Source organism: Osmerus mordax, chromosome 5 (genome assembly GCF_038355195.1).
Source record: "Osmerus mordax isolate fOsmMor3 chromosome 5, fOsmMor3.pri, whole genome shotgun sequence".
Lineage (NCBI taxonomy): Eukaryota > Metazoa > Chordata > Actinopteri > Osmeriformes > Osmeridae > Osmerus > Osmerus mordax.
In genome coordinates, this window is record NC_090054.1 from 1897116 (window position 1) to 1919615 (window position 22500).

Sequence of the window (22500 nt, forward strand, 5' to 3'; positions counted from 1 at the left end):
AGATTTTGTTTTGATGTACTTGATTATTGATGGCATATTTTGTGCTGTTCTGTTATAGCTTAGACCCCCCCCCCCCCCAAAGAAGAAGAACTTTAAGAACAAACTCACTCACACACACCAGTCAGTCAACCCTCCACATTCTGAAACGTTTTATACTCTCAACTACCTCTCTCCTCCTCTCGCCCCTCCCCCCTGTGGCCAGTAAGGACCTCTCTCTGTGTGCAGGGCAGTCAATTAACCCAGAGGGCCGACACACGCCTCACCCTTCCTAGACTAGGCCAACCAGCCAACCATCGAGCCAGCCAACCATCGAGCCAGCCAACCAGCCAGCCAACCAGCCAGTCACCCAACCAGCCAGTCACCCAACCCACCAGCCAATGACCAGACAGGGTCATTGGCGGTCAGCTACCTACCCAGGGTGACCTGGATAGCTGACCAGACAGTCAGCTACCCAGTCAGCCAATCCGACAGTCACCCAACCGCCAGTCAGCTAGTCAGTCAGCTACCCAGCCAGTCACTCAACCAGACAGTCAGCTAACCATTCAGCGAGACAATAACTACCCAGCCGGTCACCCAACCAACCAGCTATCCAGCCAGTCAGATACCCAGCCAACTGGTCAACCAGTCAGCCAACCAGAACTTCCCTGGACCATGTTCCTACTGGTGTGATGGTATGTGTGTGTGTTCTGTGTGTGTACTGTGTACGTGTGTGTGTGTGTGTGTGTGTGTGAGGGGATTATTGGGACACAAGCCCCTTTTATCTCAAATTGAATTGTTGAGGAAGATGTTAAAGAGTCGTACATCACCCAGACGCCTGGTGCAAAGAACGGTTCTGTAGAGTGTGTGTGTGTGTGACTGTGTGTGTGCCTGTGTGTATGACTGTGTGTGTGTGTGTGTGTGTGAGAGAGAGAGAATACACCGTTCCAGTGGGAGAGTCAGAGCTGGGAATGGTCCATTGGTATTACAGTAGGAGCCATCACTATGACGCCCATTCTGTTTATAAATCCACTGGGTTGGCAAATCAAGTTGTCAGCTTGTAAAAGCCATCTTACTGAGGTGCGTGTCTTGTATGTTAAGACAACCAGTTTGGTTGCCGGTTCGGTGTGTGTGTGTGTTGCGTGGGTGTGTGTGCGTGTGTGTGTTGTGTGGGTGTGCGTGTGTGTGTTGTGTGTGAGTGTGTTGTGTGTGAGTGTGTTGTGTGTGTGTTGAAGCTACTTTTGACTGTTAAGCAGAGAAGAGGTGACCTTGTTCTCTTCTCTTTCTCCTTTTCATCTCCTCCCTTCCCCTCCCCTTCCCATCTCATCTCCTCTCTCCTCTCCTCTGCCCTCCATTTCTCTCCTCTCTTCTCTCCTGCTCTTCACCTCTTTCCTCTCCTCTCTCCTCTCTCCTCTCCTCTGCTCTCCACTTCTCTCTTCTCCACTCCTCTCCACCTCTCTCCTCCCCTCTCCTCTTCTCGGCTCTCCTCTCCCCACTCCTCTCCACCTCTCTCCTCCTCTCCACTCTCCTCCTCTCCTCTCCTCTCCACTTCTCTCCACTTCTCTCCTCTCCTCTCCACTTCTCTCCACCTCTCTCCTCTCCTCTCTCCTCTCTCCTCTCCTCTGCTCTCCACTTCTCTCTTCTCCACTCCTCTCCACCTCTCTCCTCCCCTCTCCTCTTCTCGGCTCTCCTCTCCCCACTCCTCTCCACCTCTCTCCACCCCTCCTCTCTCCACCCCTCCTCTCTCCTCCTCTCCACTCTCCTCCTCTCCTCTCCTCTCCACTTCTCTCCTCTCCTCTCCTCTCCACTTCTCTCCACTTCTCTCCTCTCCTCTCCACTTCTCTCCACTTCTCTGCTCTCCATCCTGTCTAAGTCATTAAGACTCAATCCTCTCCCATGTCGATAGGATCAATACCTCCATGTCCACCTTTTATCTGCGGGCCACTCAGACACTTACCTGATTCTGCCCCAGCACACAGAAGCCCTCCTAAATTAGCCCTACACCTATAACTCAGACAGCGTGTGTGTGTGAGTGTAGTGTGTGTGTGTGTGTAGTGTGTGTGTGTGTGTTGGCCTCCCTGTGACTGGGCTTATATGGATTCCCATGCCTGGGATAAGTCTGCCTGTCTGTGTGTGTTATAGAGGCTCATTTGGGTGTGTGTACTGATACTGTATGTGTGTTAATGTTGTGTATGTGTTTTAACAGTGTATCCAGCAGTGTATATTCCTCCAGGTAATTTACATGTGTATGTATGTGTCTAACAGTGTGTGTGTCTCCAGGTGAAGTATGTGTTTGTGTCTCTCTCTATCCAGATGGCAATCTTCCTGTAGTGTGTGTATGCGTGTGTGTGGCTAACAGTGTGTGCATGTGTATGTATGTGTGTGTCTCCAGGTGATGATGTGTGTGTCTCCAGGTGATGATGTGTGTGTCTCCAGGTGATGATGTGTGTGTCTCCAGGTGATGATGTGTGTGTCTCCAGGTGATGATGTTTGTGTCTCCAGGTGATGATGTGTGTGTCTCCAGGTGATGATGTGTGTGTCTCCAGGTGATGATGTGTGTGTCTCCAGGTGATGATGTTTGTGTCTCCAGGTGATGATGTGTGTGTCTCCAGGTGATGATGTGTTCGTCTCCAGGTGATGATGTGTGTGTCTCCAGGTGATGATGTGTGTGTCTCCAGGTGATGATGTGTGTGTCTCCAGGTGATGATCCACCTGGTGGTGTGTGCGTTCCTGCCGGTCCTCTCTCTGGCCCAGAGGTCGGAACCCATGTTCTCAGCCGTCACCATGACGATGCTTCCCCCCGACTACGAGAACAACCCCACCCAGCTGAACTACGGTGTGGCCGTCACAGACGTGGATGGAGACCGGGAGCTGGAGATGGTCGTGGCTGGGTGAGCAGGGAGTGTGTGGGAGGGAGGGAGGGAGGGACGGAAGGAAGGAGGGAGGGAAGGAGGGAGGGAAGGGGCGGAGGGGGGGAGGGAGAGGGAGGGAGGGAGGGACGGACGGAGGGATGGAGGGAGGGAGGGAAAGGGAGGGAGGGAGGGAGAAAGAGAGAGGGAGGGGGAGAGAGAAATAGAGAGAGAGAGAGAAAGAAAGAGAGAGAGAGAGAGAGAGAGAGAGAGAGAGAGAGAGAGAGAGAGAAGAGAGAGAGAGAGAGAGAGAGAGAGAGGAAGTGTGTGCCAGGAATGAACTAGGCAACAGTGATGGGCTTCTGAGCGGAGATAAAAAACCTCACAGGACGATGAGCGTTACCGTTGACGTGCAGAGCTCCGCGTTGCCGCCAGCCTGACGAGCCGTCCTCTCACAGTGACAACATCCCCCCCTACCCCTCCCTTCTCAGACTTCACTCAATTACAACCATTCACAGACCAGACACGGATCCCAACCAAATAACCCTAAAAGTACAAAAAGAACTGATGAAGAGAGGAGAGGACTGTTACAGTGCCCTGAGGCTGGGGCCTGCTGGATGTAAACCACGTGTGATGCGTTGGAGACGGGTTGAAAAGAATGTGTGATTGGTTGGAGTCAAGCTCAGGAGACCCGGCGTGATTGGTTGGAGCCAGCATAAGCGCAGGTCTGATTGGCCAGACAGCAGGAGCAGAGGAGCAGTGAGGACGTTCAGTGTGTTGGACAGAATAACGATAAAGTGGAATGAACCTCTTTAATCTTTGTTATTTAGTCAGGAGGGAGTCTTACAGGCTGGGACCCTCCCGTGAACACACATCCTCACACACACACACACACACACAAATCCTCACGAACACACACACGCACACACACACACACACACACACGCACACACACATTCTCACACACACACACACACATCCTCACACACGTCCACAGATATACACACACATACGCCCACACACACACATCCTCACACACGTCCACAGATACACACACATACGCCCACACACACACATTCTTACACACACTTCCACAGATACACACACATACGCCCACACACACACATTCTTACACACACGTCCACAGATACACACACATACGCCCACACACACACATTCTTACACACACGTCCACAGATACACACACATACGCCCACACACACACATCCTCACACACGTCCACAGATACACACACATACGCCCACACACACACATTCTTACACACGTCCACAGATACACACACATACGCCCCACACACACACATTCTTACACACACGTCCACAGATACACACACATACGCCCACACACCACACATTCTTACACACATGACAGGTGGGCCGGCCGGCCTAGTTTCAGGGTGATGAGGATAGATGGCTACGGAAACGATGTGGTGTCATTTCCTCTCCCAGGAGAAAGTTGCAGTCCAGAGGAGGTTTTAGTGTACAGTGTGTGAGACGTTAGTGTACTGGAATCGTAATGGTTGTCTCTAGGAAGTTGGTTTGTAGTGTACAGGAAGTGGAATTGTATTGTGAGATTGGGGTACATAAACTATGGATGGCTGGAACTACAATCCCATGGACACAGTGGCTCAAATGCCAGACCTGACAGAGAGCGAGCGAGAGAGACAGAGAGCGAGCGAGAGAGAGAGAGAGAGAGAGAGAGAGAGAGAGAGAGAGAGAGAGAGAGAGAGAGAGAGAGAGAGAGAGAGAGAGAGAGAGTAGAGAGAGAGCGAGAGAGAGAGAGAGAGAGAGAGAGAGAGAGAGAGAGAGAGAGAGAGAGAGTAGAGAGAGAGCGAGAGAGAGAGAGAGAGAGAGAGAGAGAGAGAGAGAGAGAGAGAGAGAGAGAGAGAGAGAGAGAGAGAGAGAGAGAGTAGGATAACGTGAGATAGAGGAACACATTCTCCCATCTTCTTTCTGAGTTACACAATTAGCACACTCATGTCCTATAACCTAACATTATGTGACCTGACGATTTGGTCAGAATTCAGAATTATTTTTTTTATCCCGACAACCTCCCATCAGAAATAATCTCAAGTGATTTCCTGAACTTGGAACTGTGGGAGAGTTTTAGTAATATAGAGAATATTTAATTTGGGTTGCCAGTTGAAGAGGACATTCAAGGCTCTGTCAGAACATTTAGAAACATTAAGCTCCTGTTCTAGAAGTCAGGCCGGTCCTAGCATCATCTCGTTACTTCGCTTTATCCTTATTTTCTCTATACAGCCGAAGACATACAGAACAAACCACAGGAAACAAACATGCATATATTAAAGGTGTCGATCAGTATTGTTGACAACTTAACAAAATCAGATCTTATTTGGTAAAAAAAAATATATAAATACTATTAATATTAAAGTACATTAAAAAGAAGTACATTTAAGAACATTACCAAGAGAAATATAAGGAAATGTCTCTTATAAATACATTGAAATGAGATGTAAGTATGGTCTGTTTGGCAGACTGGCTGTGTCTGACCTGAGCTGGTCTCCTCCAGGTACAACGGCCCCAACCTGGTCCTCAAGTACGACAGGCAGAGGGAACGCCTGGTCAACATCGCCGTCGACAACCGCAGCTCGCCCTTCTACGCGCTGAGAGATCGCCCAGGGCAACGCCATCGGCGTGACGGCTTGTGACATCGACGGGGACGGGAGAGAGGAGATCTATGTCCTCAACACCAACAACGCCTTCTCAGGTGCAGACATAGAGAAACACACACAGGACACACGAGACAGAACAGAGCTCTGATCAGTAGAGGCACGAGACAGAACAGAGCTCTGATCAGTAGAGGCACGAGCCAGAACAGAGCTCGGATCAGTAAAAGCACGAGGCAGAACAGAGCTCTGATCAGTAGAGGCACGAGGCAGAACAGAGCTCGGATCAGTAAAGGCACGAGGCAGAACAGAGCTTGGATCAGTAGAGGCACGAGGCAGAACAGAGCTCTGATCAGTAGAGGCATGAGGCAGAACAGAGCTCTGATCAGTAGACAAACTGATCTCCTCTGTGTTTACAGTTTTTTTCAAATGCTTACACACATTTTTTTTACTTGTCCTCTTTTTTCAAAACTTAACACACAAATCCAACAACTGCACACACAAAATGCAAAATGCCTCGCTTCTCTTGCAAAATGAAGCACTGCATTCAATATATCACAAACACGTCTCAAAAGCACACATTTGTCTCATGTTGCGAACACTTTTGCCATTATATTACATTTTTGGATATATCATATACACACAGTTATTCAAAACCTAAAGCTCTTCTTTCATGAGCTCCTTTGTACATTTCTGTTCAAGATTGAAAGTAAATGGCAGAGATGATGAAAAATTCATGGTAAACACGAAAACAATATTGAAACCAAACATATTTTTTTACTATAAGCATTTGTGGTTGTGAATACAGTATTACACAATACAAAAGAAAGAGTGTAGTAGGACAGAAACCAAACCTAATTTTTACAGTTTTTCTCGATTGGTTAGACACATTTTCTGAATGCATACCTCATACTCTCAGAACTCTACACACAAATCAAACACACACACAATGGGCAAAACCCCTCACTTCTCCTGCAAAATTAAACTTAACATTCAAAACAATGTTATTTAATCTCAAAATGGTATTTTGTTTTCAAATGACAAACACAAACCATCATATGAATAGACATGTATAAGAACCATTTGAACACTGATGTGCTCAATGTAAAACACTATGATGAATGGAAAACACTTCTTCTTCATTCATCATAGTGAGTTAGGCCTTTTTTTGTTCAGTGTTACATTTACTACAGACAGTACATACATAAGTGTGTTGTAAAATATTTGAGAATATTGTTTTTATACTCAGAACACAGACATACACGGTAACAAATATATTTTACATATATGTACACAGTGTACATCCCAACCAAACACAAAGTTGCACATACAGCGGTTTACATACAAAACAACAGAATCATTTACTGTATAGTGTATACAGTTACATTATTATTATTTTTCTTTGTATTTGCCGTAATGTTATGGCGTTATTTTCTAGGACCATGATCATGATTTCAGTTTCCTGTTCAGGAGACAGAAGACGTTCCCGACCACCTTGTGTTGGTAATCTTTCAGTTCTGCCAAACATATAGTAAAATACTGTAAATACTGTCTAGGAATACAAAGTAGGAATACATTTTCCAAATACTTGAAACATACTTTATTTTTACAGTCCTACAGAACAGTCCACAGGCAATACTTTACTACTGTACTCATTGAGTACTGTATTGATATGCAGTAGGCCTACTGCAATTTTGTAGTGAGAGTAGATTTCTTACCTATTCTAATTTCGGAAAGTCCCGATGATGGATGCTACAGTGTACCTGCTCAAATTTGGCTGTACTCTTTGCCCAGCCTCCCTCATTGTTAGACCATGGTTGACTACATGGTCAACCAAAGCGGCTCGGATCTCATCAGAGAATATGGTCCTTGGCCTTCCTCATCCTCGTCCTCCCTGTCCTCCTCCTCTTACTCTCACTCCTCTGCCTCTGTTTCCAATGTTGGCATCCATTGCTCAAAAACAGAAAAGGTCACCTGTTGCCCTTTTATTCTAAAGCTCTGATTGCTAATTGTAAAACTGTGTGACAGGTGTTTGTCCATGCGATGAGTCAGTGTGCGTATTTGAATGGCAGTGTGTTCTTTGTGAAAACAAAAGATTTTCTTCATGAAAATTGTGCCAAATGCAGAGAATTGTGTGTAGTGTTTTGAAAAAAGTGTGTGTTAGAACTGCAATTTGAGTGTAAAGCAGGAATTGTGCTTGTAGTTTAGCAGAATTGGTTCATGGGGTTGGTGCATGAGTTACATGTTGTGGTCATTGTGTCTCAAGTACCAGTATTTGTGTGTAAACAATTGAGAAAAACTGTAAAAAGGTGATTACGGAATGTGTGTGTCTGTGTGTGCCATGAACTGTAGCATACAGTAATATATATACTATTTTCTACAATATTGTCAGAATGTCTTCTTACAGTCACTGTACTGTTGCACAGTATGATACAGTAAATTCACCAGACTGACCAATCATGCAGTGCACTGCAGTCAATGGATGCATGGGTGCTAAAATATATGTTTGTGTGTAGTAACCGTGTGTTGTGCTGGAACAGCTGAAATGTGTGCATTACAGTAGATTGTTACATACCTGCTATCATTTCTACAAAGGTTCAAATTATACCCACCACTGTAAATCAACTCAAATTAGGCTATTTATAGGCCTATTCTAAAGCCATGATTGGTTGGTGTTGAGTAAAGCAATGAGTGTTTGCACATGTGAGGAGTTAGTGTAAGGCACTGATGAATTAGTGTGGCATTTTGATTGAATTTTCACAACCTTCACTTCATATACCAATTGCTCGACCTAATTTGGCACTACTTCACAATCCCTTATCTGCATTAGACTCTGACTTTCCTTGTTTACACACTGATGCCAATTACACATCACATTGTTGTCAAAACACTACACACAATCTTCAGTTGTTGCACACACTTCTCAAGTAAAATCTCAAAGCATCAACCTACAACACACAAATATTAAAATCTCTAAACATTCAGGTCTGTTGAGCAATTTGTGATCAGAACTGCAGCATAAAAAGGACCTTGAGCCTCTGTTTTGTTTGGTGAACAATGGAGAACTTAGAACTCCATTGCACTCACTCCATTGCACTCACTCCCCTCCGGCAGAAGGCTGCGGTCTATCAGGACCAATACCTCACGCCACAAAAACAGTTTCTTCCCTTCCGCTGTTGGCCTCTTCAACAAGGCCAAGTGACCACACTGACTCAAATGACTTATTGCTTAAAACACACTGCTTTTGCACTGCACCACAACATGGTATCTTGTACATTTGTATTTTTTGTAATATTTGTATTTTTGTATTTTTATATTGTAATTTACGGCAACTTATATTTATCCCACTTAGTACTGCTAGTTTATGTACCCTTAGTATAGTTAGTCCACATATTTAAATTTTAGGTATATGTTTATTGTATGCACCTTCCTGCCAAAGCAAATTCCTTGTCTGTGCAAACTTTCATGGCGAATAAATCCCTTTCTGATTCTGATTCTGATTCTGAACATATTGACAACCAGAGAAGGAGAGGGGTAAGAGTGAGAGGAGGAGGAGGAAGAGGAAGAGGACATGGAAGAGGGGGGAGAGGAGGACAAGAAGGAGGAGGAAGAGGACAAGGATGAGGAAGAGGAGGAGAAGGACAAGGAGAAGAAGGAGGAGGAGGAGAAAAAAGGAGAACGGTCGTCTCTAATGAGATTGGGGCCACTGTGGTTGGCCATGTGCTCAACCATGGTTTGAGCATGAGGAGCAATTTCAGCCGCTTCACAGTTGCTGCCATCATTAGAACCTTCAGGATGGAGAACAGGTATGAATTATATTTTCCTTGTGTACTGAAATACTGCATATCAATAGAATACAGTGTGCTCACAGTATTTGTATTTTGCAGGACTGAAAGAGAATCACACCGTGGAGGAAGAACATGCACTTTCATAGCCGAACAGGAGACTGACATTGTGAAAATGGTTCGTGAAAACAACACTATCACATTCCAACAGATCCAAACCAGGATCCTGGCTGACCATGCCACATTCAGAAACATCCAGACCGTCAGTCTCTCCACTCTGGACCGTGTTCTCCAAAGGAATGCCATGCGGATGAAAGAAGTGTACAGGGTCCTATTCGACCGGAACACAGACCACATCAAGGAGTTACGGCAAGAGTTTGTGTTTGTAAGTCCCATACATTCAGCACTGACACATGCATGCATTGTACCTGTAATCCAATAGTTCCTTTTCTACAGTGTCTCACTGTAGCTCACTGTGTTGACCCATCTGTGTCCATACTATAACTTGCATTACCATGCTGTCTGTTCCAGCGGATCCAGGAGCATGACACAGCTAATGAGCTATATGAATACATATTCATTGATGAGGTTGGTTCAACCTGGTGAAGAGGAGGCGCCGGGGCAGATATGTCATTGGCCAGCGCGCCATTGTTGAGGTCCCCGGCCAGCGTGATGGGAACATCACTTTGTGTGCTGCAATGGGTTGAGCAGGCCCGTTGACAGTACTGTACTGTTCATAAATAAAACTTTTTTTTGCCGCATATGTGTACTGTTTTATGTTTGACTATGAAAAAAGTAGGCTTACACTGAGACATTTTACAAAAGGAGAAATGGCTCATTCTCCAGAGTCATTGTCATTCATATGGTGTGTTCCATTTCTATAATTGTGTTTTAAATTTTGCACTACAGTGTGCTGTGAATGCTTGGTAGTGTGCAGCAAATGCTTAGTTGTGTGTACTGTTATGAATGGTATTTGTGTGTCATTTGAAAATGCGGCTGTGTGTACCAAATGAGAACACGGGTTCCATTTTATTACCCTTACAGTTTTTCTCAATTGTTTACACACAAATACTGGTACTTGAGACACAATGACCACAACATGTAACTCATGCACCAACCCCATGAACCAATTCTGCTAAACTACAAGCACAATTCCTGCTTTACACTCAAATTGCAGTTCTAAAACACACTTTTTTCAAAACACTACACACAATTTTCATGAAGAAAATCTTTTGTTTTCACAAGGAACACACTGCCATTCAAATAAGCACACTGACTCATCGCATGGACAAACACCTGTCACACAGTGTTACAATTAGCAATCAGAGCTTTAGCATTAAAGGACAACAGGTGACCTCTTCTGTTTTTGAGCAATGGATGCCAACATTGGAAACAGAGGCAGATGAGTGAGAGTAAGAGGACAGGGAGGACGAGGAAGGCCAAGGACCATAATCTCTGAGGATATCCGAGCCGCTTTGGTTGACCATGCGGTCAACCATGGTCTAACAATGAGGGATTCTGGGCAAAGAGTACAGCCAAATTTGAACAGCTACACTGTAGCATCCATCATCTGGACTTTCCGAAATGAGAATAGGTAAGAAATCTACTCTCACTACAAAATTGCAGTAGGCCTACTGCATATCAATACAGTACTCAATGAGTACAGTAGTACAGTATTGCCTGTGGACTGTTCTGTAGGACTGTAAAAATTAAGTGTGTTTCAAGTATATGAGAAATGTATTCCTACTTGGTATTCCTACACAGTATTTACAGTATTTTACTATTTGTTTGGCAGAACTGAAAGATTACCAACACAAGGTGGTCGGGAATGTCTTCTGTCTTCTCCTGAACAGGAAACTGAAATCATGAACATGGTCCTAGAAAATAACGGCATAACATTACGGCAAATACAAAGAAAAATAATAATAATGTAACTGTATACACTATACAGTAAATTATTCTGTTGTTTTGTATGTAGACCACTGTATGTGCAACTTTGTGTTGGTTGGGATGTACACTGTGTACATTGTTTTTCTGGGATAAATACGTAAAATATATTTGTTACGGTGTATTTCTGTGTTCTGAGTATAAAAACAATATTCTCAAATATTTTACAACACACTTATATATGTACTGTCTGTAGTAAGTGTAACACTGAACAAAGAAAGGCCTAACTCACTATGATGAATGAAGAAGAAGTGTTTTCCATTCATCATAGTGTTTTACATTGAGCACATCAGTGTTCAAATGGTTCTTATAAATGTCTATTCATATGATGGTTTGTGTTTGTCATTTGAAAACAAAATACCATTTTGAGATTAAATAACATTGTTTTGAATGTAAAGTTTAATTTTGCAGGAGAAGTGAGGGGTTTTGCCCATTGTGTGTGTGATTTTTTGATTTGTGTGTAGAGTTCTGAGAGTATGAGGTATGCATTCAGAAAATGTGTGTAACCAATCGAGAAAAACTGTAACAGGTAAGAGATTTGATGGCAAAGAGTCATCTTGCAAAGGGAGTGTCAGGTTTAGCATTCTGTGTGTGAGGTTTTCAGTTTTGTGTGTGCAGTTTTGATAAAGCCGTTATTGTTTTGAGAAACGTGTGTTAACAATTGTGAAAAACTGTATTATCATCCCCGTGCTGTGTGCCTGTTCTAGATCTCTATATCTGCACTGTGACTCTCAGAAGTGCTTTATGACAACTCTGATGTTCCTGTCAAATGTTTCTCTCCTGTTCTCTCCCTGCACTTTAGTCTTCTAAACAGCCTCTCTCTTTCTCTCTCCCTCTCTCTCTTTTCCTCTCTTGCTCTCTCCCTTTCTCTCTCTCTCTCTCTCTCTCTCTCTCTCTTTTACTCTCTCTCGCCCTTTCCCTCTCTTTTTCCTTTTCTTGCTCTCTCTCTTTTTCCCCGATCTCTCTCTATCTCTCTCTCCGCAAGGTCGAGCAACGTACTCTGATAAGTTGTTTAAGTTCCGTAACGGGCGCTTTGAGGACCTGCTGAGCGATGAGATTAACGAGCACAGAGATGTAGCCAACCGCATGGCAGGGCGCTCTGTAGCCTGCGTGGACCGGAAGGTAAACAGGCACACACACACTCACACACACACACACACACACTCACACACACACACACACACACACATACATGGACACACACTCACACACACACACACACACACATACATGGACACACACAAACACGCTCACATATGCTCATTCTCTGCAGCGAGATAATTACAAACTCCTGGGATAGTTTGTTTGAACATCATCTCAGGAGGCACGACTGAAGAAGACCCTCTATCTTTCTCCATCTCTCTATCTGCTTTTCTCATATCCTCTCTTTATCACTCCCCACTGTCCTGTTTGTCTCACTCTCTTTTCTCTTTTATCTCTTCATCACCATCCCTAGCTCCAGTCCACCCCTTCTTTCTCAGTGTTTGTCCCCCTCTCCCTCTCATCCTCCGCCCCTCTCTCCCCCTCTCCCTCTCAACCTCTCCCCCTCTCTCTCCCTCTTTCCCTCTCTCCGTCTCACTGTCCCATTTCTCATTGTCTTTCCTCTTTATGTCCATATCACTTTTGTTTCTCTCTCCTTCTCTCCATCCCTCTGTCTCTTTCTCATCCTGTGTCCACCCTCTCCCCCTCCCCCAGGCAGGGACCAGGTATGTAATGAACAGGACCAATTAGCAACAGTGAGGGAAGGTGTATCTGTTTTAATCAGCCTTTTTCTGTTGCAGAGACCATCATCATCACCATCACTACCATCATCACCATCAACACCATCAACACCATCATCACTATCACCACCACCATCATCATCATCATCAGGATAGACTGTTTGAGTGTAGATGCGCTCCTACCACCAGCGGCTCCATCAGTCATGCAGAGCAGTGATTACTCTACTCTGCCACTGTGCTGCGTCTCCTTCATCACTGTCCCCTAACTGATGAAGAGGAGGGGTGGAGGCCCTCCTGAGTGCTGATGGATGGAGCCTTCTTTTCCTGGGAATGACAGGCTGCTCTGAGGGATAGGTGGAGTGGAAGGTTCCAGATGAATAGATGGATGTGTTGCGTGACCTTCTAACTAGCTCCAGGTGCCTTCGCACAGCATGTGTCAATGTGTGTGTGCACAAAAACATGCACACACATGGTGTGTAAATGTGTAAAGTCTCTGGCTACCCACACATAAACGCACACACATAAACACACACATATATATGTTCATGCACACACACACACACACACACACACACCTACACAGGCACGCACACACTCAGACTTCAACTGTTGAACTGGAAAGTAACGTGACAGGACTTAGCCTTGGGTGAGGCATTACTGAAAATCACTGACTTTTACCACTGCTAACTAACTTCCACTGGCCTTCATGCCTTCAGCTGCGGGTGATGTTGGGATGTGTGTGCGGGTGCACGCATGCGTACCTCGGTACCTGTATGTAACCGGAGGCTATGGTCATATTTACATCTTGTGGCTTCATGTTACTTTCCGTCCTACAGAGCAGTGATCATGTTTATGTGTGTGTGTGTGAGAGTTTGTGTGTTTGTGGGTGTTTGAGAGTGTGTGAGTGTGTGTGTCCTGGTGTGAAGCTGATTGGACGAGGGGGTGTCGTCCATTAGAGTGGTTCCGTCTGTGAGTTTGTGTCTGCAGGGACTCCCACGATAATGGAGTGTGAAATTAATCTCTAAAGAGAGATGGAGAGACGGAGAGAGAGAAAAGGGAGGGGGGGAGAGAGAGAGAGGGATTGGAAAGAGAGAGCAGACAAAGACAGAGGGAAAGGGATGATAAGAGTCTGGAAGATGGATGAGGAGAGGAGAGGAGAGAGAGAGAGAGAGAGAGAGGGAGAGGGAGAGAGAGAGAGAGGGAGAGGGAGAGAGAGAGAGAGAGAGAGAGAGAGAGAGAGAGAGAGGAGAGAGAGAGAGAGAGAGAGAGAGAGAGAGGGAGAGAGGGAGAGAGAGAGAGAGAGAGAGGGAGAGAGTGAAGGGGGGGCAGGGCAGATGATGCCAGTCTTGCTGTGCCAGTCTCAGTGGGACTGTAGCTGTAAGACATGTATATACAGCTGCTGGCACATGCAAACACACAGTGAGGAGACACGGAAGACCGTGAAGTCCCATGCTAACTGCGTGTTCAGAGCTAATCCCCACGATCATGCTTGTTTCCCAGGGAACGGGCCGCTACGCCATCTACATCGCCAACTACGCCAGCGGCACCGTCGGTCCCCACGCCCTCATCGAGATGGACGAGGACGCCAGCGACCTCGCCCGTGGGATCATCGCCCTCACCAACGTGGCAGAGCAGGCCGGGGTCAACAAGTTTACTGGTAGGTGTGTGTGTGAGAGAGACAGAGTGTGCAACCTCTAGCAGTACAATAAAACTTAGACGCCATACCAGGAATAGACAGGAAGAGAGCTGAGGTCAAAAAGAAGAGAGGGAAAACAGAAGAGGAGAACCGAGAGGAGAAAAGATAGCGATGAAGAGCGAAACAGAGAAAAGGAGCAAGAAAGAACTACAGTAGAGAGAGAGAGAGAGGAAGAGAGAGGAAGAGAGAGAGTGAGGAAGAGAGAGAGAGAGAGAGAGAGGAAGAGGAAGAGAGAGAGGAAGAGAGAGAAACAGAGGAAGAGTGAGAGAGGAAGAGAGAGAGAGGAAGAGAGAGAGAAGTGATAGTGTATAGCTGTCTCTCTTTGGGCCCTGTCAGCTGTTTACTGCGGTCAAAGTCACGCAGAGGCGAGGGGAAGGGTGCCTCTGACATAGATCAGCCTGGACCAGCTCAATGGACCAGAGACTACATTCATCAGGGCCGCTGGGGCTGTCCAGGTGACAGGGGCTGACAGACAGGCAGAGGCCTGGGCTGGGCTGGAGGAGGGCAGGGTAGGGATAGGTAGGACTAGGGCTGGGCTGGAGGAGGGCAGGGTAGGGATAGGTAGGGCTGGGGCTGGGCTGGGCTGGAGGAGGGCAGGGTAGGGATAGGTAGGACTGGGGCTGGGCTGGAGGAGGGCAGGGTAGGGATAGGTAGGACTGGGGCTGGGCTGGACTGGAGGAGGGCAGGGTAGGGATAGGTAGGACTGGGGCTGGGCTGGGCTGGAGGAGGGCAGGGTAGGGATAGGTAGGACTGGGGCTGGGCTGGGCTGGAGGACGGCAGGGTAGGGATAGGCAGGACTGGGGCTGGGCTGGGCTGGAGGAGGGCAGGGTAGGGATAGGTAGGACTGGGGCTGGGCTGGGCTGGAGGAGGGCAGGGTAGGGATAGGTAGGACTGGGGCTGGGCTGGGACTGGAGGAGGGCAGGGTAGGGATAGGTAGGACTGGGGCTGGGCTGGGCTGGAGGAGGGCAGGGTAGGGATAGGTAGGACTGGGGCTGGGCTGGGCTGGAGGAGGGCAGGGTAGGGATAGGTAGGACTGGGGCTGGGCTGGAGGAGGGCAGGGTAGGGATAGGTAGGACTGGGGCTGGGCTGGGGGAGGGCAGGGTAGGGATAGGTAGGACTGGGGCTGGGCTGGGACTGGGGAGGGTTGATAAAGGTAGAACTGGGACTGGGCTGGGACTGGGGATAAACTAAACTGGGCTAAAATGGGTTAAACTGGGCTAAGCTGGGTTGGGGCTGGGGCTAGACTGGGCAGGGTGGGCTACAATTGGATGCAGTACGTGTCTTTGACCACTAGAGTGTGCTGGGCCAGCAGGGCAGTCTGTCAGCTGACAGCTGTAGAAGATGATGTAGATACACCTTCACCTCACCATGCTCCGTCTGTCTGGAAGGGACGCTGGTTAATAGTGACATGCTCCCCAGAGCAGTATAAACACTTTACGACCCGGAGGAGAGAGAGGAGGGAGGGAGGGCGGGCAGGTGTGAGAGAGGAGGGCGGGCGGGAGAGGGCGGGATCGTCTGAAGAGAGATGGGGAACATAATTCAGACAGGCAGACAGGCAGGCAGACAGACACACAGGCAGACAGACACACAGATCAAATCAAATTTATTTGTATAGCCCTTTTTACACGCAAGCATGTCACAGAGGGCTTCACATACGCCCATAGAACTGCCCCTCAACCAACCTAAACCCTCAAGGAAGACAAGGAAAAACTCCCAGAAAAACTCTCAACAGGAGAAAAAATGGAAGAAACCTTGGGAGGAGCAATTCAGAGAGGGATCCCCTCCTCCAGAGACGGTTGGTGAGAGAGAGGAGCAGAACATAGTCATACAGTGTCAATGGGTTTTGAAACACCAAAATCCATTGTTCAACTTTATAGATGTAGGACAGGACCGGGAGACTCGCGACCAGGTCCAGCGTTGGCCGACCGACGACCAGGTAGGTGCTGACAGCTCAAACCCCCCACACCACAGGGGATGTGTGTGGGGGGGGACAGAGAGGGGAGAGCAGGGATTAGAGAATGCCAGGAGCAGCTAACAGTTACAGTCATAATAGAATGAGATCCCCACCGGTCAAGTGTAGACTAGTGCAGCAATTTAACAGAGAAAAAAGGGGTATTTGATGCAGCCCCACACACCAAGACAGCGACAGCCCCCCTCGGTTGGAACATGAAATCTGTTCCAGGGGAAAGAACTCTAAAATAAGTTAGACATATAGAATAAGGATGAAAACAACCCGTCCAAACAAACACAGGAAGGCAGGCAGGCAGACAGACACACAGGCAGACAGACACACAGGCAGGCAGACTGGCAGACAGACACACAGGCAGACAGACACACAGGCAGACAGACAGACACACAGGCAGACAGACAGGCAGACTGGCAGGCAGACAGCTTACTGTACAGACATAAACTGTTTCTCTGCCCACACCTCCTTTTTTATCTCTCTTTTCTCTTTTCTTCCTCTTTCTCACTGTCTCCCTCCCTGGCTCTGGATCTCTGACTGTGTTCGTATCACACCATTGATTTCTGATAGGACATGAGACTGATCCTGATAGGCTGATTGCTCCAGAAATAGAGATGGTCTACAGTATTACAGTATTGAGCGGTCAGAAGAATGAATGGAGTATGACCTCTTCTTTTACGACGTGCCAAGTGGTGGGGGAATTACTGTAAGACTCTGTTGGGTATTGAGGGGGTCAAAGAGAAAGAGAGATGGTGTGTGCGTGTGTGTGTGTGTGTGTGTGTGTGTGTGTGTGTGTGTGCTATGCGGTCAGGGTCCTTGTCAGCAGAAAGACCTGCTCTGCTAAGGGGAAATGGCCTGGAAAGACAGTAATGATCTCTGAGATCGCTTCTGTGATGGAGCCTGATCTCCTTCTCTCTTTACCCTCCTCCTTCACTCCCACTCTCCTTTTCACTCCTTCTCCTTCCTTCGTGTTTTCCCCCTCTCTTCCTCTCTTGCTCTCTTCCTTTCTTTCTCTCTTCCTCTCTTTCTCTCTTTCTCTCTTTCTCTCTTCCTCTTTCTGACTTCCCCCTCTCCTTCTTTCCTTCCCCCTCCTTTTCTCTCTCCTTCCTGTTTACCTCCTTTTCACTTTTTCTCTCTCCTCCTCTTCCTGTTTCTCTCTCTCTCCCCCTCCCCTCTTCTCTCTCTCTCTAGGAGGGCGTGGGGTGGTGGTGGGGCCCATCGTGAGCCAGACCCTGTCTGACGTGTTCTGTGATAACGAGTATGGGCCCAACTTCCTGTTCAGGAACAACGGAGACGGAACCTTCACCGACGTGGCGCAGCAGGCTGGTGAGAGGGAGGGAGGGAGGGAGGGAGAGAGAGAGAGAGAGAGAGAGAGAGAGAGGGAGGTAGGGAGGGAGGGAGGGAATGAAGGAGGGAGGGAGAACAAGCTAGGTTTTTTAAGCGAGATCCGCAAACTGTCATTACAGTAAAGTCAACCTTAATCTTATGAATGCCTGCCTTTTTACATTTATCCCACAGGGGGGCAGTATACAGAGTATAGCAATGTGCTCTAAGAATTCATTGTGCTCTCGCATTCTTAACTTATTCTGAACACATGCAGAATCTTTCTGCCAGCGTGTTAGCTTGAGCATTACTGTAAATATACGACACTGCTTTCACATGTCCTTGTCATCATTCAGCTGACCTGTCATGAAATGCTCTAGATATTTAGTTTTATCTCAAACATGTAGCACTTGCCAGCAGACACCACAGAGCAATGGTGAGGGCAACCCCAAATCACACTCCACTAACACCAAAGGAAGCTTTTATCCATACTGTTTCTCAGTATACAGAACTACTGAAATCAATGCAATTACAATCAATTTGAACATTCCAAATGGTTCCACATGTGAAAGATACCAGTGGAGATGTACGAGGTTAATCTGGTTCAAGCTGCAACGCTTGAAAACCAGTCATGTGGACATGCTGTGTAATCTAGGGGCATTTGTTTTCTAAGCCTTCCTGTCCCTCTGTGGCCCAGGGGTGGAGGACCCCATGCAGCACGGCCGCGGGGTGGCGCTCGCTGACTTCAACCGTGACGGCAAGACGGACATCGTCTACGGCAACTGGAACGGACCGCACCGCCTGTACATGCAGATGAGCAACAGCCGCAAGCAGAAGTTCAAGGTTTGAACCAGTTTTTGTAGCTTCCTAGCGTGGAGAAACCAGGTTTGGTTACCATGGGTTCCTAGTGTAGAGATCCAAGGTGTGGCCCTTGTCATGGCAACTCTAACATTCTAGCAGGACCAGGCGCTGAATCTGGGAGGTGAGGGAGAGACAATTGTTCATTTAGATTTTAATGAACCATTCCTACAACATCTTAGTGACTCAGTGTTACTTTAAACACGAGGTTGCTGGTTGGCTGCCTCTTCCTGCCCGTGTTCTGGAGACGTTTCCTGGTGCTTGGGGTTTCCTGGGATACTGCTGGTCTGGAGACGTTTCCTGGTGCTTGGGGTTTCCTGGGATACTGCTGGTCTGGAGACGTTTCCTGGTGCTTGGGGCTTCCTGGGATACTGCTGGTCTGGAGATGTTTCCTGGTGCTTGGGGCTTCCTGGGATACTGCTGGTCTGGAGATGTTTCCTGGTGCTTGGGGCTTCCTGGGATACTGCTGGTCTCTGAATCACAGAGGTGTTGATTAATGGCTCCTGAGTGACTGATCAATGTGGAGAAAACAGAGATTGGATGGAGACTTACTGATGGTCAGACAGGGCATTTAACCATCCCTGCAGCAAGACAGAGAGCTAATTACCTCTCTAGTGTGCAGTACTGTGTGTGTGTGTGTGTGTGTGTGTGTGTGTGTGTGTGTGTGTGTGTGTGTGTGTGTGTGTGTGTGTGTGTGTGAGAGTGAGTGACTACGTATGTGTGTGAAAGAGAGAGGAAAATAGACAGAAGAACAGAGGGAGTTTGAAGAGACACACAGAGAGAGAGAGAGAGAGAGAGAGAGAGAGACCGAGAGAGAGAGAGAGAGAGAGAGAGAGAGAGAGAACAGAGGAAAAGAGACAGAGACGGAACATAGAGAGAGAAAGAGAGAGAGCCTGGCAGAGCGAGACTGTGGCAGTGTCTCTGCTCTCTCAGGTGCTTCACTAGATCAGCTGGCTGGGAGATAAACGTCAACACCACAAGCTTTATGGAGGTTAAACACAGGGTTAATCTGTGGTGCTGGTCTTAGAGTTACACTGAACACACACACACACACACACAGAAGATAAATTAGATTACTTATCTCACTTCAAAGCATGCCATGGGTACATTACAAACTGACCACATTTACGGAGCACACACAGACACACAGACACACACACACACACACACACACACACACACTCACAAAGACCCTCTGGCTGTTTTGACCTTTGCCCTCCATAATTAAGCAGGCCAGTAAGCGTAATTATCTCCGGGCTGAAACAGCAGCTTGCCTGGACACTAGAAAGTGCCGATTAGTGCTGTTTGCGTTTTAATTAAAATCCATGGTGGAGGCTTTCCGCTGTACACACACACACACGCACACACACACACACTCACACACACACACACACACACACACACACACACACACACATGCACATAGCAGTGCCTCCCACATAATAATTCCTAGATATGGACTTGTGTAATGGGATGGAGAGGCATTGTGCTGGATGAACATGCAGCTTGTTAATGACCAGATCCCTGCCCCTTCCTTCCTGCTGTACCATCATCTATACTTGTTATCCTCCACACTCCTCCCCCTCACCACCTCTCTTTCTTTTCTTTCTTTCTTTTTTTCTCTCTCTATTTCTCTTACTTTATTACGTACTATATCCCAAAAAATCTCCTCCCCCTCTTTCTCTCCATCTCCCTCTTCCTCTGAATATCACGTACCTCTAGTCCATCCCTCCATCCCCCCTCACCTTACACCTGAGCAGCAGAAGGTCACCCCTCCCCCACCAACTCCCAAGCTTTATGGTCCCTATAATGAAACAGGGAGTAAATAGAGGAGGGGTGAGGTAGGGAATGGCTGGCCTATAAGTCTTCCTCAGCTTATCACCGCCTCACTGAGGCATGGACACTTCTGTTACTTCACCATGCAAAACTCCCCCCAGAATGGAGGAGAGGAGGGGAGAGGAGAGGAGAGGAGAGGAGGGGAGGAGGGAGGGGAGGGGAGGGAGGGGAGAGGAGGGGAGAGGAGGAGAGAGGAGAGGAGGGGAGGGGAGGGGAGGGGAGGGGAGGGGAGGGGAGGGGAGGGGAGGGGAGGGGAGGGGAGGGGAGAGGAGGGGAGAGGAGGGGAGGGGAGGGGGAGGGGAGGGGAGGGGAGGGGAGAGGATGGGAGGGGAGGGGAGGGGAGGGGAGGGGAGAGGAGAGGAGAGGAGAGGAGAGGAGAGGAGAGGAGAGGAGAGGAGAGGAGAGGAGAGGAGAGGAGAGGAGAGGAGGGGAGAGGAGAGAACCGGAGAGGGAGAGTAAAAGAGTGGAGAAAGGAGAAGAGAGAGATGTGACTATTTCACCCACGCAGGAGAGTAATAGAAGGAAACAGCTTCTCTCCAGGTAGTAATGATCTCAGGCACCTCATGATCATCTAACTCAGTTCTGTGTGCTGTTGGACTCTGATAACTCAAGGCCCTGGAACAACACTCCCAGTGCGGCAGCTCTGTGCCACTCAGCAGTACTGAGAGCAGGCCAGAGTGTGGAGGTCCTGTCTGTACAGGGTAATGAACCAGCTCCCCAGAGTGTGGAGGTCCTGTCTGTACAGGGTAATGAACCAGCTCCCCAGTGTGTTGGTAATATGCATTCTCGAAGGAAAACAGCTTCCCATCTACCTGCCTCTATGACATAGACTGGATAATGATTTGTCTCTGCTGTGTGTGTGTGTGCGTGTGTCTGTGGGTGTCTTTACATTTGTGCGTGTGTGTGTGTGTGTAGGACATAGCATCACAGAAGTTTTCCATGCCTTCCCCTGTGAGGACCGTCATCGTTGCAGACTTTGACAACGACAACGAGCTGGAGGTGTTCTTCAACAACATCGCTTACAGAGGGTCATCTGCCAACAGGCTGTTCAGGTACACACACACACACACTCTCACACACACACACACACACTCTCACACACACACTCTCACGCACACACACACACACAGACACACTCTCACACACACACACACCAAGGTTATTATAATTGTGCATTTTTCATTCGTTTGTATTTTTATTTCGTTTTGACTTTTTGTTTTCAAATTCAGTTTAGTTTAAATTAGTTTTTAAAGCGGGTTTAGTTTAGTTTCTATTTTTTGAAAATGCTTAGTTTTAGTTGAGTTTTTATTAGTTTTAGTGTTAGTTTTAGTCTTGTGTATTAACATCAACCAACGCTTCCTCCCGTTTGTGGTGTTCCTGTGTATTTACTAACCAGCAGCTATCGGTCTGCTGGTGAAAGCAGTGCTGTAGTGTTCTCTGTCTTGTCTCCATCATGCTGCCTAGCCCTGTACCGGGGTTAGCTTCTGTTTCGGGGGAGGGGGGCTTGGCGTTGTCCTTTACCTTATTGAGGTAAGCTAGGTTAGCCTCCTTGTGCGCGTTTCTGAAATGTAGCTACTTTCAAATTTGTGGGATTTTTCACTTTAGGTAATAAATTGTCCACATATTTCACCACCTTCCACTGCAAGGCACTTGCTTTTATCTGACACACAGTCATATTCAAAGTTGTCCCAAATAGGACTCTGCCGCTTTCTTCCGCCTGTCGCTACCGCCAGGCGAGGAGCATGCTGTGTTCAATTTGACATGAAATGTTTTAATTTCGGGGTTCCCACTCAGAAATGTAAACTTATTTGCTCTATGAAAGACATTGACAAAGACGAAAACTAGGGACATTTACTCTATAATTGTACTTTATTTTAATTTGTTTTGCGACCATAC

At 47.3% G+C, this 22500-nt stretch overlaps 1 protein-coding gene across 1 annotated transcript in view; it reads left to right on the forward strand.

Moving 5' to 3' along the window:
- The window catches only part of crtac1b (cartilage acidic protein 1b), a 30819-nt gene that overhangs the window by 1395 nt on the left and 6924 nt on the right, over positions 1-22500 (forward strand). The window contains 8 exon segments of the mRNA XM_067236847.1: positions 2677-2867; positions 5379-5484; positions 5486-5576; positions 12193-12329; positions 14429-14585; positions 17779-17913; positions 18608-18753; positions 21520-21656. Coding sequence (XP_067092948.1) covers positions 2680-2867; positions 5379-5484; positions 5486-5576; positions 12193-12329; positions 14429-14585; positions 17779-17913; positions 18608-18753; positions 21520-21656 — 1097 coding nt within the window. The 5' untranslated portion in view covers positions 2677-2679.